Here is a 15,556-nt window from a genome sequence, read left to right on the forward strand (position 1 = left end):
ATAGACATACAGACAATAAAGAACCTGGCCCCTGGACCCCAAATAAAAAATAAAAAAGAAGATAATATAAACACACACTGTCAACATCCCCGTCTGTACGCACGGGATGCCACCTCCGCAGTGAAGTCAACTCTTTTGTCTTAATAAAAAGCGTGCGCTGTGAAACGAAACGAAACGAAAATCATTTTTATGTTGCAAAGCTGGAAACTATATTGTTTTGAAAAAAGGAGTAACGCAGGCATATCTCTGTCGTGACTATAGGTTGTCAAAAAGCAAAATTGATTCAAGAAAAATAAAAACCAACGAAAAAACAAACTTGAGGATCTGATGAACTTTTCATGTAAAATTTTTCATTTTGGGTTTATTTGGAATAAAAGCTCAGTTTGGGATTATATATATGGAGTGTTACAGAACTTGTATGTGATGTACTCAAATGTAATGTTAGTAAAATACATATAAATTAATCTACAAAGTCAGCAGATGCACTTTTTTTAGTTACAATAACAAAAAAATCTTTAACTAAATTAAAATGGATTTTCGATGCACCTCCAATGCACATCCAAGTGTGTTCAGTTTCACCAAACTCATTCTATTGTCCAATACAAAATGAATTCAGAAGAGTACAGAAAGGGGTATTGATGAAAAGCACACTGTGATCTAGGAGTTCAGGGAACAGAGCAATCAAGCACACAGTTAGAGCCAAAGGTTTTGCATCACCTAGAATTTTTGGATTGAGACACAACTACAGTATATGAACATAATTTGGAGCTTTTATTTAACATTGTGTAATCAAAGAAACTACAAAATGATATCGCAAAAGTCTACCATAGTAGTAGTACAGTTATTTCATATTAGATTTTGAAATGTCACATTTTTCAATTGTTGTCAGTTTTTCATTAAGTATGTGGAAAACTACAAAGCGGTATGTAATTCAATATGTTAACATTATTCAGCAGGTTTCATTCGACTTTATTTGTTCATTTTTATAGTGTGATGCTAAACATTTGACCATAGCTGTCGAGTAGCACTGTAGTTTTTTCTAGTGTTCCAATCCCTGGTATCTGTTCCTTTTGTTTCTCTCAGGGATTACCCGGCGTGGATGGCCGTGATGGGATCCCTGGGATGCCAGGTGCAAAGGTACACTTGATATTCTTTTTAAATATTATATTTGTAGTACAGGTTAAGAAAGTAATAGTGTGGGCCTGACATACCAGTTCAATCTTTATTCTTTTCTAGGGTGACTCCGGAAAACCAGGTGCTCCAGGTGAATCTGGACTTCAGGGTCTACCAGTAAGTGCATCTTAAAGTCATTTTAAAATAAAAAAGCAAATTCATTGTCATCACCTTGCCTCCAGAGCTTGAAATAAATGATTAATTAAAACATTGCTACTGATATAGTACTGATATAGAAGGATAAAAGACCATGCCTTCACCGCAATTACATACCCACCTTAAATATTAAATAAAATATTGCTTGATATGAAGTAGACCTTAATGCAGCAAATTACTAAATTCTATTTTAAACAAATGCTACCCAAGTGTCTTGTATGCATTAAATGTTATGATGCTCATTTGTGAGTTTGAGAACTCATTTGGTTTGGCCATGTTGACAGTAAACTATGCGGTATTGCATAATGTTCCTTCACTAATTTACTGCCCTCAGTATTTCATGAATTTCTAAAATCTGTACTGTAACTCGGCTAGCAAGGGATTGCTGTATGTATTCATTGTATGTTTGTAATAAAGCTAAAACCCTGTTCATCTAATAAATATCTAGTAATGCTCCCCACCCCAGCTTAGAGGACTGGCTGGGCTGACCGTCATGCCCTTGAAGGCATGGGATATAGGGGACCCGTCCAAGGCAAGCCCCTAAACACAATCACACCATACTGCAGTCACTAGTAGAGCCTGGTGAAATGATATACAAATAAACTGTACAGGTCTTCCCTTTGATTTTTTACAAGTTATAAAAATAAGATATGAAAGTATTGCAACATTGTGAAAGGAAAATATTTCACTTTAACTTGGTTTCTTATTACTTTTTAAGGGCTTACCTGGTTCTTATGGTGCAAAGGGTGGTGGTGGTGATAAGGTTTGTATTTCTTTAGATTTACAGCTCAATAAATCAATACAAAATCAATACATACCTTTTTGTCTTTCGTAAAATGTAATTAAGAATTCTAATAGTAGGGCCACAGCTGCCAGCTCTTTGGCTTGAGAGCTAAGGCCCTGATACAACACTTCTGTGACTCTGTCCAAAAGATATGACAGGTTTCAAATACCCCAGATAAATATAGCCAACTTCACATGCAAGAGACCAACCTGCTCACATTTTTTTCTTCAAAATCGGTGTGCACAAAAACAATAGATACTTGGTCAGCTGTGTGCTTCTGTTACAATCCAGGACATTCAGCCTTTTTTCATTCGGCCATATTTACCTCAGCCTTTGATTTTATATCACATTGTCTCACAAATAGTTCATCTGGCAGCCCCCTTCAGAAGACAAGGGGGTACACATTTACACTGTAGATAATATCTATTTAAGCCTGACTTGGTATGTTAAATGTATATTCCCTTTGATGGAGGAGCTAAGCCGCTTTCATTACTACAGCTTAGATTCATTATCGACTTAACTGGAGCTGTTTGATTGTTGATTATTTTAATAATGAACACAAACTTTTTGTATTTGTTGGAGTAATTTGAAAGCCAGAAACGTTAATGTAATTTGCATTACAGGGTGATACTGGTGCCTTTGGTTTACTTGGAACAATGGGATCTGCTGGGAAAACTGTAAGTAAAATGACATGCTTTGCATTTTGTTTTTAATTATAGATGAAGTGAGATTTAAAAAAAAATAATAATTTCAATTTTTCCTGCATGACAAATTGGGGAACGGTAGCCTTATGGTTTCCTATAAGTTACCGATCTTGGGTGTCGCACACTTTTTGTTCTTTTTATTTATTTTTTAGGTTTTGTGGGTTTCTTTAATTTGAGATACACGGCTACTGTAGTGATTCAGCAATGGGGTTACTAAATAAAGCATCCCGGGGGTCAAAATTTTCGATCCAAACATAGCCCTTGACCTTCCCCTGTATGAAAAAGGAGGCCATGCAAAGTTTGGTTGCACTGGCTCCTGCGGGGTCTGAATGCATAAAGGAACAGACAGACAGACAAACTTTCTTCTTTATATATTAAGATATATAATCTTATTTATTACTATCTTAATAGGGTGAACGAGGAGAACAAGGGGAAGTAGGCCCAGTTGGACCAAGAGGTGGACCAGTGAGTATTACATGTTTACATTTATTCATTTACAATTCTTATGTTTGCATTAATCTTGTTTCCAGAAGTGAACCACTCTATGACAGAATGGGCTATAAACGGTATATAGTTCTAATTATTGGTTTTGGGTCAAGCGAACTATTCTAAAAAAAAAAAAACATCAACATTGCAGAAAATAAAACCACTGAAAGAGAAGATCAGTCATCTTGTCTCTTGATTTTTTCACTCCACTCCAAGTGTACAATTGAACCATTTCCCTGCCACATTGTTTTTACCCTAGGCCATATCAGTGATGCAGACCACAGTCGTCGAGATACTGACTTTACAGTTGATACGCAGCTGTTTTCTGTGATTCAGTCTAGTTCCATTACTGGTGTTGTCCAGTAAACAAAAAGTATTACTGCCTCACTGCCTGTTTTAACCATTGGCCACATCAATGATACACATCTTTTTATACACCCATTTTCCTTCATGTTTTTAAACTATTCCATCAAAGACAGCATTTCTCTTACATTATGCCCCCAGAAGGCATATTGTTCTAGTTATGCATTGCATACACTGCCACCCAGCGACCAATACTGTAATTGCTGAAAATAGCTCACTTTGTTACAATACAGCCACTCCCCAATGATAACCATATGACTAATTGAAAATACACTAAATCATGCTCTCTTATATTTTATACTCTATAGCTGGCCATTGAGCATTGCAAAGCTAAAACACATCTTGTTTGTTAAAACTTTAATATGTACATATTTGTCTAATGTGTTGATTTGATCAACTTATACCCCATCAGTATAAGACACCCCTGGGTTCTATTGTATCATTTTACAGCACCGCGGAATAACCCTTGGATTGCATCAGCCACATATTACTAGGGGTAATTTATGATGTTTATGATGCAATCCAGAGGGCTGTAAAATGATCCAATGAAATTCCGCTGTACCTTTTCTGTGGAGTTATTTCATTCATTTAAATATATACAGCTGGGACCATCTTTGTAATGAAACAGGAATCAATAGGCTGTCTGGCTGTTTAGAGTGATGCTCTAGGGTCTCCTGCTATCCTCTTATTTGTCCAATGTTTTATATTATATGGTCATAAATCTATTTTCATCCTGTCATTTTTTACTCTCTCAATTTGCATCCCTGCTGAGAATTACAAGCTTTAAAGACAAAATCATGTCACTTAATGATTGTCCAGGATTCTGTCTTATCAAATGTAATAGTTTTTCCTGTGCTGACACCAGCTGAGCCATGAAAGAATGTTTCTAATCCGACAGCGTTACTGCTGTGATGCCACTTGTTAACTTCATTATTAACTCTGCCATCAAACTGCAAATCTAGGGCAAGTAAAAAGTAATAGCTTTCCTGCATGAAAATCATCTTGGGCACCAATTAGTGTTTAAAGCATAAATCTATTGAACACAATCGTTTCCTTCCCTTGTGGTAGGGTTGATTTTTGTTTTTATGAAGTTCAAAATGTTATTAAATACAAAATATCCTAAAATAACAATTACATGACTAATAGAATATAAATAATCTTGAAGTGCATCTTTTTATATAGTTGGAATTATATTACATGTTCTACAAAATGAATGAAGTAAAATGGTTGATTAAGTAGTAGTAGACTGGAAATATGTATGTTATATGTAATGACAAAAAGAGAAATACCTAAAAAGTAGTTAAATGCTTGAGCATGAAAGTAGTTGGTGGAACAAAGCACGCACCCCTTATTCATACAACCTTAAAATGCCATCTCATCGTGATTAATGACAATCAGGTGATTTCAATGCATGTTGATCATGCATTATTTAGTTAGTGTGGATAGGGTAACACTAACTTAAAAGTCAACTTCCAAAACTACTTTATACCCACCCAACGTAAACTAGAAATACCACATATTTCTCAGCATCTAGCACCACTGAGTATTTTTTTTAAATATATTGTAGATTATTTTAAGATATAAGATGTTATTTAGAAATTACCTCTCCCTCACAGTTTTCCTCTCAGAATATTTTTAATAGACCTTCTTGGGGAACTCACTGACAAACCTCCCCGACCTGGGAACAAAGAGATCTTTGTGCATGTTGAGAAAATGTTTCCCCTGATCAGTTCTGACCTCTAAGGAGGTGTTTTTTTTGTGTAGCACACAGTTAGAGTTATTTCACAGGTGATTATTCAGGCAGAATTGAAAAGGTATGTCCAGCAAAAAATCTAATGCCATAACACGTTTATTATGGGATGCAATGTGACTACTGAAAGATATGTTTGTTTTTTTTTAAAAGTAAATATTTAAACCTAAAAAAGAACAGAGGTCTTCCCAAATTGATTTGCCACATGTTTTGCCTTTGTGGCTAAGCATTCCTACAATAAATATTTTTGGTCAACATTGTCAGTAAAAGAAGTGAACTACACAGACACACAAAATGTTCTAGTTTACGAGGCTATCAGGTAATAACCCTCAATAGGGAGTTTTGATAAAGAGGGATCCCTTCATTTCTAGAAGCAGCATTCTGCTACAAAGGGAAGCATGCTGCAAACCTGCCTGGGACCTAAATGTTTCCATTAGCAAAACAATGGGAGAACTCCTTGTAGGTAAGGAGAAGGATCTGAAGAAACATGCTGTATTGAATATCTGTGAATCCTCACTAAAATCCTTCTCTTTTTCATTCCAGGGTGAAAGAGGTGTGCCAGGTCCATCTGGTCCCACAGGGACACCAGGACTCAGGGTATGGAGCTTTATGTGCATCTATTGTGACATCTGTAATTGCATGCATTTATTAATTTAATGCAATATATTTTACAATACATCATTGCATAATACCATGTTGAACTAGTAAGTCATACCCATATTTTACATAGCATTTAGATAGCAGTAACAATGTCTGATTCTAAGTTTATTTATGATACAGTATCTTTGAGTTTGTAAATAGGGTAAGTATTTAACACTACACACCTAAATAATTATCAAAAAAGTGTTTAAACAAATTAAATTGCAGTCTTGAATCATTTAAGCAGAGTTGCAGTCTGCAGCTAGTGGCAGAGTCTGAGTTGTGGTAGTGATGCTCGCAGTGAGCAGCAGCATGAATGGCTCCTTGTTGCCCCTCACCACACATTATTTACACAGTAATAGCAGAATCCCAGCTTGAATGCCTGGGCTGAAAGAGCCCCCTGTTAAAGAGGAATTTGAACACCAGTGAGTAGAGATCACAGGAGAGAAAAGGCAGGACGACTGCAAAAACGTTTTTACCATCTTTTTTTTTTTTACAGTTGAAAAAAAATGGCATGCCTCACAATGGTAAATCTTTCTTTTTTTTTTTTTTTCTTGTAGGGCCCAAAAGGTGATCCTGGTCTGCCAGGTCTTCCTGGTCCCCCTGGCCTGCCCGGAGTTAAAGGAGACAGGGTAAGGATAAGTGTTGCCAAGGCTTGAGATGTTTCTATACATTCACAGTAGTTAAAAGTTTGGACTAATTAGCTTTAGGATAAGTCAAATGTCATTTTGAAACCATCAGTGTTCACAAACCTGTATTCATGCTGTAGGTCTGACAATTATTAGTTCTCATGATAATTGTCATCAAGGAAGCTGTCCAAGTGTTCTGTATCCAGCAGACAATTGATGAAGACTGTGATTTTGCTAGATGTAAGCTGTGATAAAACATGTATGCTATGATTGTGATCTCAGTGCTTTATTCCTAAAGCCACCCCAGTTCCACTGTGTTCAGTTTGTAAAATCCTCATTCATATTTTGTTTCTGCAATGCAATGCAATGCCAACCAGGGCACAGTATACTATGTGCAGTAGAGTAAGTAACAATATATGCTGTGCTGCCAAAATAAAAGGTTGAGGTCAATGTACCCAGGATTGTTGGTCAAGTGTATCCTCAGTGGAATTTGTACCCTTCATAGTATCCAACCCCACTTGTGCATTATCTTCTTGCCCATAGGGGCAGTGTAACTTACTGCTGTTCATGAGAATGTATTTCTGGAGCCAAATTCCTAGAAAAAAAAAAAGTTCAGCTTCCAGTCCCAAAAAACTGTAGTTAAAAGTACAAATTGTTAAGTTAAGGTTGTGAATTAAAGTTCAACACAGCAATTTCTTTTTCATTGTATTTAGGGTGCTGTTGGTTTGGACGGTCCTAAAGGAGAACAGGTAAGTAATTTTAGAGATTTTATAAATATTTTTAAGATTCTCTTTTCTTAGTTTCTGTTTTTAAATGAATATTTTGTTGTTACTATCATTTTATCATTGTTTTTAGGGTGATGCTGGATCAGAGGGCACAGCTGGTGATAAAGGTGATCAGGTGAGTCTAATACTTGTTTTATTTTGCTAATGACAGGGGCAGCAGGTACACATTAAGAATGTGAATGCAAGTGTGAAAAAAGACATTGCTGTAGAAATACATTTTCATTTTGTATGTATTTTTACAGGGTAATCAAGGAGAACCAGGACCCAAAGGATCTGTAAGTATCAGAGAAATTATTATAATGCCATTATTTCAGGATTTTTATGTATAATACTCAGTGGTGTGCATAGCTAAATTAGCTAGCATTTTATGCTCATTGCATTAACCATTATGAGTACTGTAGTGCATATAAATAGTGTTAAAAAACCTGTAACTGGTTTTAATGGTTTCTTTTGTACACAGTGCTCCTTCCCAAGAATCATCAGCACAATGTACACTAATCCTACGATGACAAGCTTTATGCTTCTGTCTCACAACCTTCATCTTGTACAAGCTCTGCAGTATTGATTTTCTTTCAGTTTTTTAATTGCCCTCAAATCATTTAATCCTACAGAAACTCCATTGTAATTCTAACCGCGTGAGATCTCAACAGACCTTAACTTAATACTCGATCAAATAGATAATGCAAGGTGCACTTCTGTCTGGATATGAGATTAAACCATAATTACAAGTAAAAAAAATACTTATATATATTTAAAGCCTTGTTCCAGATTAATTTAATATACACGAGGCTCTGTCTACCCATATTATACAAACTATGCAAATGTGGCTTGTCTTACAATGCTGTAGGCAGCTATGAGGCACCCGAGGCACGGGCCTTGGTTAAAATCATACAAATAATTTTTTATTTAGGCTGTCATCCCTCGTTGTGTGTATACATTAATTCTCAAGTCCCGCTGATATCTATAGCCTCTGTGCTCTTCAAAATCTTTTACTGTCTTTGCAGACTACAGCGACACGCTTAGTTCACACCATCATAGCGGTTAGTTAAACGTGTTTGAAATGCTTCAAAACGACCAAGGCTTAGTAGCGACTTACAAGGTGAGGCAAAGTAATAATGTTGATTAGAAATAAGTAGATATCAGCCTAATAATAAGGAAAAATGCATTTCCTTGGTAGTCTGCAGTTTAGCAAACCCAGCTTACTGGTGTAGTGTTATTTTCAGGTACACGATAAAAAATGGTACGCAGAGCACTGCGCTTGCTTGCGCATGCCTAAACAATTTCTCAACTTCCGCTAAGAAAGCAGGGAAGCGCCCATTCACATCTGGTACGTTATGCTGTTTTCGGTCTTTTACATCTTTTTAAATTGAATTTATCATATTTTCCAGTCTTTTACATCGTTGTTAATGTTATTTATCATATTTGTCCACCATTAAGAAAATAGTATGCAAATATTTCTAATACGTTGGGTCTTGTGCAAGTCCAACTTTGCGGTGGACTTCTCATTTGGTCTTGTTCGTCGTGAAATTGTTTTTTTTTTAAATTGATTGTCTGTTTCCAGTTTAAGTTTGCAAAAAAAAATGATAATGGTAAATGTACCTCTATTTGACAATAGGAAAACACCCATCAGATTGAAATTGATTGCACCCGTACCAAAATATGACAGCGTACCACTTTCAATGTGACAACGTATGCTTTCTGGCATTACGCGGGCCATGTTTTGGTAGCCGTACCACATTCTGATGGTGTACCACTTTCTAACTCTAGACCGGTATTAATATTCCAATTCCGCAAGTAGAAGCTGCTTGTAAACTGCAGTTTAGTGGACCCAGTTTATGCAAATTCGAATAATTCTAACAATAGTTTAGAGGACCCAGGTTGTGAATATAATTATGCCAGAGTCAGAGCTTTGGGGGCTTGCCCACAATATACACTGTAACTTGCTATACATAAGTGCCTCAGAGATTTTTCATGGCTGGCTACAGCCCTGTCTTAGCTCCAGAGAATAGGTGTGCTACCCAATAACAATAATCAGCACCAGAGAGTGCAGACCCTGCCCCCTTGTGGCAAAAATTAAACAACACATTCTTGTTCACCATTTCCTATTAAATGCATTTTTAAGATTTCATCCATGTATGTCCTGCTGTTTTTATTTGCCTGGCCTGACTTTAAACTTGGCTGGTAGATTACAAAAGGCTAAGAAATTATATGAGCACAGCTGATAAAGCAATTATGGTAAAATACAATCTTAAGAGGGACATTCAATCACAAAGCAATGTCTCATTCAATAAATTGGGACAGACACCTCAGGAGCAACAGTCTGATAAATTAATTACCAAGGACTTCATTGCAGTCCCAAGTCCGTACTGTATCTCCACACAGACAGATATGTTTAGAAATGCACCAGTCTAGCTCCAGGAGTGGGAAATATATTTAAAAGCAGTATCTGACAAATGTAGTATTTTAAATATTTCATAAATAAGGGTTTTTGTTCTCCTGTCTGAAGAAATACAAAATAATAATAATAATAATAATAATAATAATAATAATAATAATAATAATCTGTAATCTGGCTGACATTTAGATTTTCTTGACTCAACACTGCCAAATACTGGTAACAAAGTAATAAACATACTTGACAGCTTAGCAAAAGGAAATGGTAATGAACAAAACAAAAACAACTTTTCCCTTTTTTTATTTCGACTGTACACTTGTACATTTCCTTCTTCAGGCAACATAAATAAAGCCTTATAGATCAAAATGAATTAGAATCATCTTTACTTTTTTAATTACAGTATTGTGGCATAATGAGAGACATTAGTGCTAACCCAATTTTGTAAATCTATTTTCATACCTCTCATTTACACGAGCAATATCTTCTTCTGCTAAATATGATCGTCTTCTATTGAAGATCTTGTGGTTCTTTAGTTATGGTTTATACTTCAGTTTGAAAAATGGATGTATTTTAAAGACAAATTTATAGATGAAAAGTTGCTTCTGCCAGGATCCAAAAGATAATCTTCAGCATTGGATTTGAAATATTTGTATATACTAAGTTAACTTTTAAGTCACTGGTTTAATTTCCTTTAATGGCATTGCTATGAGCAACACACTTGACCAGTTAAACATACTCAAATTAACTCTTGAAAGTCTGATCTGGAATTTATAAATACATATTCGAAGAGTCTCCTCTGTCAATGTAAATGGATGTTGGTATTTGCATTTTTAATCAAAGGCATTAGTTTAAAAGATCCTAAATGCATGACTGAAGTGTGTTCTAGGTCCCAGCACCAAAAAAACCTTAATAAACATGAGAGTCAAAGGTACATTCTAAACTTCACAGATAGTCTCAGCCAAACACAGTAAATAGAGGATTCCACAGGTGGATACCCTCTAAAGCTAACAGGACTGTTGAAACTCTCTTTAAAACAACATCAATTTCCAGCACCCATGTCTAAAATATAACCTAAAAACCCATTTTAAATTATTCTTCATACACAAAAAAAAACAGTTTTATTTGAATTTATTAAGAAAACTGGAGTTAAATACATATACATTTCCCCCCAAACTCGTGGATACTTTAAAACAATTGAAGCCATCAGTAAGTATTTGATACTTTCCCACAAATTATCATGAGAAAATGCAAATCTGCAGCATTTCCTTGTTGTAATCGCTTCAGTGCCATCTTGCACCTGCTTTCTAAAGCACTTACAGTATATTCCACTATGTAACCATTTTTTTTACATTTTTTATTTCATGTTGTTTAGACTGGTCACCCTGGTGAGCCTGGCAGTCGAGGCCCTGAGGGTAGCCGTGGCCAGTCTGGCATCGAAGGACCCTCTGGCTCACCTGGCCCTCGCGGGATGCAGGGAGATCGGGGTGTACCCGGTGTGCCTGGGTCACAGGGGCCGGCTGTAAGTACTGATCGCAGGGTATTCTTATAGCTTTTCCAAAAGTTTACTACACTTACTATATAGCAAAGTGCAGCAAAGCGTAGTATGAGCATGATAATGCACAGAGACATATGGTGAAGCATTTTTTAAATAGGTTGCGTTTGCATACATATAGTTACATATAGTTTTTGATGGTCTTGGTTCTGTACAACAGGCTATATAATGTACAGAATGGCCATTGTGGGCATACGCACTCATACTTAAATTTGCATAAGAAATGCATGGTAAACTTACATTTTAAATTTGATTATAGAGTTGTGGGCCAGGAGGGTTATTTCCTATTAGTGTCTGTCCCTGTGCTGGGATGGGGGAAGTACAGATAACGTAGAGGAAGGTTACTGTGTTATCTAAGATAGTAGGGTGTACCCCTAAGCATTTGGATCATTAAAATCAGCCAAGCAAATGTAAAACTAGTGTTAAGGTCACACTTTGAGCAATATGCAGGGTAGCCGGTTGACCCTGCCTAATCTTAGTCCTTGAGATTCCATCAAAACCACCTTCAGATATAAAGGTCAAAGTCAGTACATCGGTATGAGACTCAAAAAGCTACAATCGCCACTGGAAATCTACTTGTCCATCTGTTTATGTTTAATAAAATACTTTTCTGTATTTTATTCTGTAGGGTAAAGAGCCCAGTGATCAGCATATAAGACAAGTTTGTATGCGAGTTATGCAGGGTAAGTTATGAAACTATGAAATACCTTGATGTATTATTATTATTATTATGATCCTTTTCAGACTTTTTATACATATTAATTTTCAATCTCATGACATATACCCTTTATCCTGGGATTATACAAACTGTCCTTCTAAGCAATACATATTTTGGAAAAATACACTTTGTGACAAATCAGCACATATTTGGTTTATGTGTAAATGAACTTCGCTACTTATTGAGATAGTTATATTGATGAATGCATTCAATTTATTTTCCCTCAAGGTCAGTTTATTTGTAATAGTCTCCCTGTATTTGATTATGCAGACTTCGTCTTTAGGAACACTTATATTACTCTTAACTAAGCTAAAACATTATTTATAATAGATTAGTGCCAGATTTGACAAATAAATCATAATTGCCTTGTGTAAATCAAGCTGAATATTTTTTTCAAGGAAACATTCATTCGAGCACCAAATGATACATTTTTAATATAGTGTGCTAAGAGGGTGCCACTGTAATTAAGATATATCTGTATACTGTATATCTAGTCAAGTAAAATAGAGCTTTCACTTTTCTATTAGACAAATGAACCCTACAATCAGCGTGCCCTCTAAGCATTTTAGATACTGAGAATCTTGTTTTGACTGAGAAAGGGTAAATTATCTGTGAGAAACCTTCGACCACGCAACTGCTTAATTTAATATTTCTTTTGCTGTAATCCTAAAATTCTAGGTGATGCAAAACTATTGGCCATAGTTTGATGTGTACACAGTTGGTTCTCATCCTGGTAAAACATAAATACATTTTTATTTCCACCTCTGTGTGTTACAGAACAGTTAGCCCAGCTAGCAGCCAGTCTCCGGAGACCGGAATCAGGTGCTGCTGGTCTGCCTGGGCGCCCTGGGTCTCCTGGTCCTCCTGGCCCTGCTGGCGACAGCGGCTTCCCTGGACAGGCCGGCCCACGAGGATTACCGGGTCTGAAAGGACCTCCCGGGCTGCTTGGTCTCAAGGGGCCTAAAGGTAAGGCTTTCCATCTTATTTCCAGTAGGTGTTAACACACCTCGGTTTTGTAAGAGAACACCCATTGAAGATACTTCTTGAAGATCTGGATGCCATTAACTGATGTGTAGGATGATAACTAAGCTATGTGAATTATTGAGCAAAGGGTACCTGGTTGTATACACAGTACATAGTATAAGTAAAGTTCAATATTATTGTCCAAATTTATGGTAAACTTTTATAATGGATGTAATTGTTATTGAAATTCAAGACAATATTAAACCAATTGCTATAAACAATGTGGCTGTGAGAGGCGTACCTTTTTAGATCAGACAGATAAAGAAAAGAAAAACGTTCTTATGTGTTTGTTCTCTTTTGTGCAGGTGAAATGGGTGAAAGGGGCGATAGAGGCATCACAGTACGAGGATCGAAAGGCTTGCCTGGAGCACCCGGTCTGCCAGGTACAGTGTATATCCCCTAAAATTGGGTTTTCATTACCAGAGCAGTAACTAGGCATTTTAGCCTTCGTTCGGCAGCACTACCTTGTGTGCGCTCCCTGCGAGAGCTACGCTGTGCGAGGTTTCGTTCTGCAGCACTACCCTGTGTGAGCTCCCTGTGAGAGCTACACTGTGCGAGCCTTCATTCTGCAGCACTACCCTGTGTGAGCTCCCTGTGAGAGCTACGCTGTGCGAGCCTTCGTTTTGCAGCACTATCCTGTGTGCACTCCCTGCGATAGCTGCGCTGTGCGAGCCTTCGTTGTGCAGCACTACCCTGTGTGAGCTCCCTGCGAGAGCTACGCTGTGCAAGCCTTCGTTTTGCAGCACTACCCTGTGTGAGCTACGCTGTGCGAGCCTTCGTTGTGCAGCACTACCCTGTGTGAGCTCCCTGCGAGAGCTACGCTGTGCAAGCCATCGTTCTGCAGCACTACCCTGTGTGAGCTACGCTGTGTGAGCTACGCTGTGCGAGCCTTCGTTGTGCAGCACTACCCTGTGTGAGCTCCCTGCGAGAGCTACGCTGTGCAAGCCTTTGTTTTGCAGCACTACCCTGTGTGAGCTACGCTGTGCAAGCCTTCGTTTTGCAGCACTACCCTGTGTGAGCTACGCTGTGCGAGCCTTCGTTGTGCAGCACTACCCTGTGTGAGCTCCCTGCGAGAGCTACGTTGTGCGAGCCTTCGTTCTGCAGCACTACCCTGTGTGAGCTACGCTGTGCGAGCCTTCGTTCTGCAGCACTACCCTGTGCGAGCCTTCGTTCTGCAGCACTACCCTGTGAGCTATGCTGTGTGAGCCTTCGTTCTGCAGCACTATCCTGTGTGAGCTACGCTGTGCAAGCCTTTGTTCTGCAGCACTACCCTGTGTGAGCTCCCTGCAAGAGCTATGCTGTTAAAGCCTTCGTTCTGCAGCTAGATACTCTTGGCTCATACACTCTATACTGAGATCGGTCATCAGTCACGTGAGTTGTACTTGCTGCACATCTGCCATTTTGAAAATTACAGATGAGACGACAGGTTGAAGAGTTTTCTTGATATGAGTTTACTTTTTTTTTTACAAAAATACATGGTGACTCACTGTCTGATGTTATTTTCTTAATAATATATTAATATATAACGTGTTAATGCGATTAGTTCTGGTAATATAGATATATGTGCCTCCCTGTTTTGGGCCTGTGTTGAACAAAATATTCAATGATATCGTCATCGTTGGACTGAACTAAAGGAATTAGCAGTTAACACAAAAATAAAAATAATAAATTGAGAATAAAAATTCATATTTGAAAAGAAAAGAACTGTCGTTAAGAAGAATACACACTTCGAACTGTCATCTCGCCTGCAATCTTTAAAATGGCAGATGTGCAGCAAGCAATTTTCTAAAATGTGGATGGAGAGTATCATTTAGCAGATGCTTTTATCCAAAGCAACCTACAGAGACTAGGGGGTGAACTATGCATCACAAGTGCTGCTGCAGAGTCACTTACAATAGGACCTCGGTTTTACGTCTCATCCGAAGGACAGAGCACAAGGAGATTAAGTGACTTGCCCAGCTCTAGATTAATTATGAATACCTGTACAGGAGCAATATTCAAGACATGCACACAATTATTTAACAGAATGGTGAAGCAACTCACCAGAACAGAAAACACCAAATTGCTCTGCGACTCTGAGGTTGTTTTCAGGAGCTCAAACAATTTCCAACTTTTGGTAGCAAAAGAAACAGCGGTGCATTTCGCTGTTTGTTTACATGCCATTTGGTAGCTGAGGTGAACCCTTGAAAATCAGAATACAAAACGAGGCAATGATATGATGGTGGTTCTGAAAAGATTGAATAACCCAATCAGTGTGCCTCAAGACACTCTCGCGATGACAAGTCACATTTGAAAAGATTGAATAAACCATTTGAATTTAAGTTGGATGATGATGAGTTATCAGGTTACAAAACAGTACTGTATCAGTTGTGAACGAATCTCTAGCGGTGCCAAAGAAA

The 15,556-nt window shown here is 37.5% G+C and overlaps 1 protein-coding gene across 1 annotated transcript in view; it reads left to right on the forward strand.

Moving 5' to 3' along the window:
* LOC117411272 (collagen alpha-1(IX) chain) overlaps positions 1-15,556 on the forward strand; it is a 35,295-nt gene that overhangs the window by 18,494 nt on the left and 1,245 nt on the right. The window contains exons 24-37 of the mRNA XM_059025929.1: positions 1,084-1,137; positions 1,237-1,290; positions 2,048-2,092; positions 2,737-2,790; positions 3,229-3,282; positions 5,960-6,013; positions 6,616-6,687; positions 7,398-7,433; positions 7,540-7,584; positions 7,712-7,744; positions 11,237-11,383; positions 12,045-12,099; positions 12,912-13,100; positions 13,463-13,540. Coding sequence (XP_058881912.1) covers positions 1,084-1,137; positions 1,237-1,290; positions 2,048-2,092; positions 2,737-2,790; positions 3,229-3,282; positions 5,960-6,013; positions 6,616-6,687; positions 7,398-7,433; positions 7,540-7,584; positions 7,712-7,744; positions 11,237-11,383; positions 12,045-12,099; positions 12,912-13,100; positions 13,463-13,540 — 970 coding nt within the window. The remainder of the gene's footprint in view (positions 1-1,083; positions 1,138-1,236; positions 1,291-2,047; positions 2,093-2,736; positions 2,791-3,228; positions 3,283-5,959; positions 6,014-6,615; positions 6,688-7,397; positions 7,434-7,539; positions 7,585-7,711; positions 7,745-11,236; positions 11,384-12,044; positions 12,100-12,911; positions 13,101-13,462; positions 13,541-15,556) is intronic.

Source organism: Acipenser ruthenus, chromosome 6 (assembly GCF_902713425.1).
Source record: "Acipenser ruthenus chromosome 6, fAciRut3.2 maternal haplotype, whole genome shotgun sequence".
Taxonomy (NCBI): Eukaryota; Metazoa; Chordata; class Actinopteri; order Acipenseriformes; family Acipenseridae; genus Acipenser; species Acipenser ruthenus.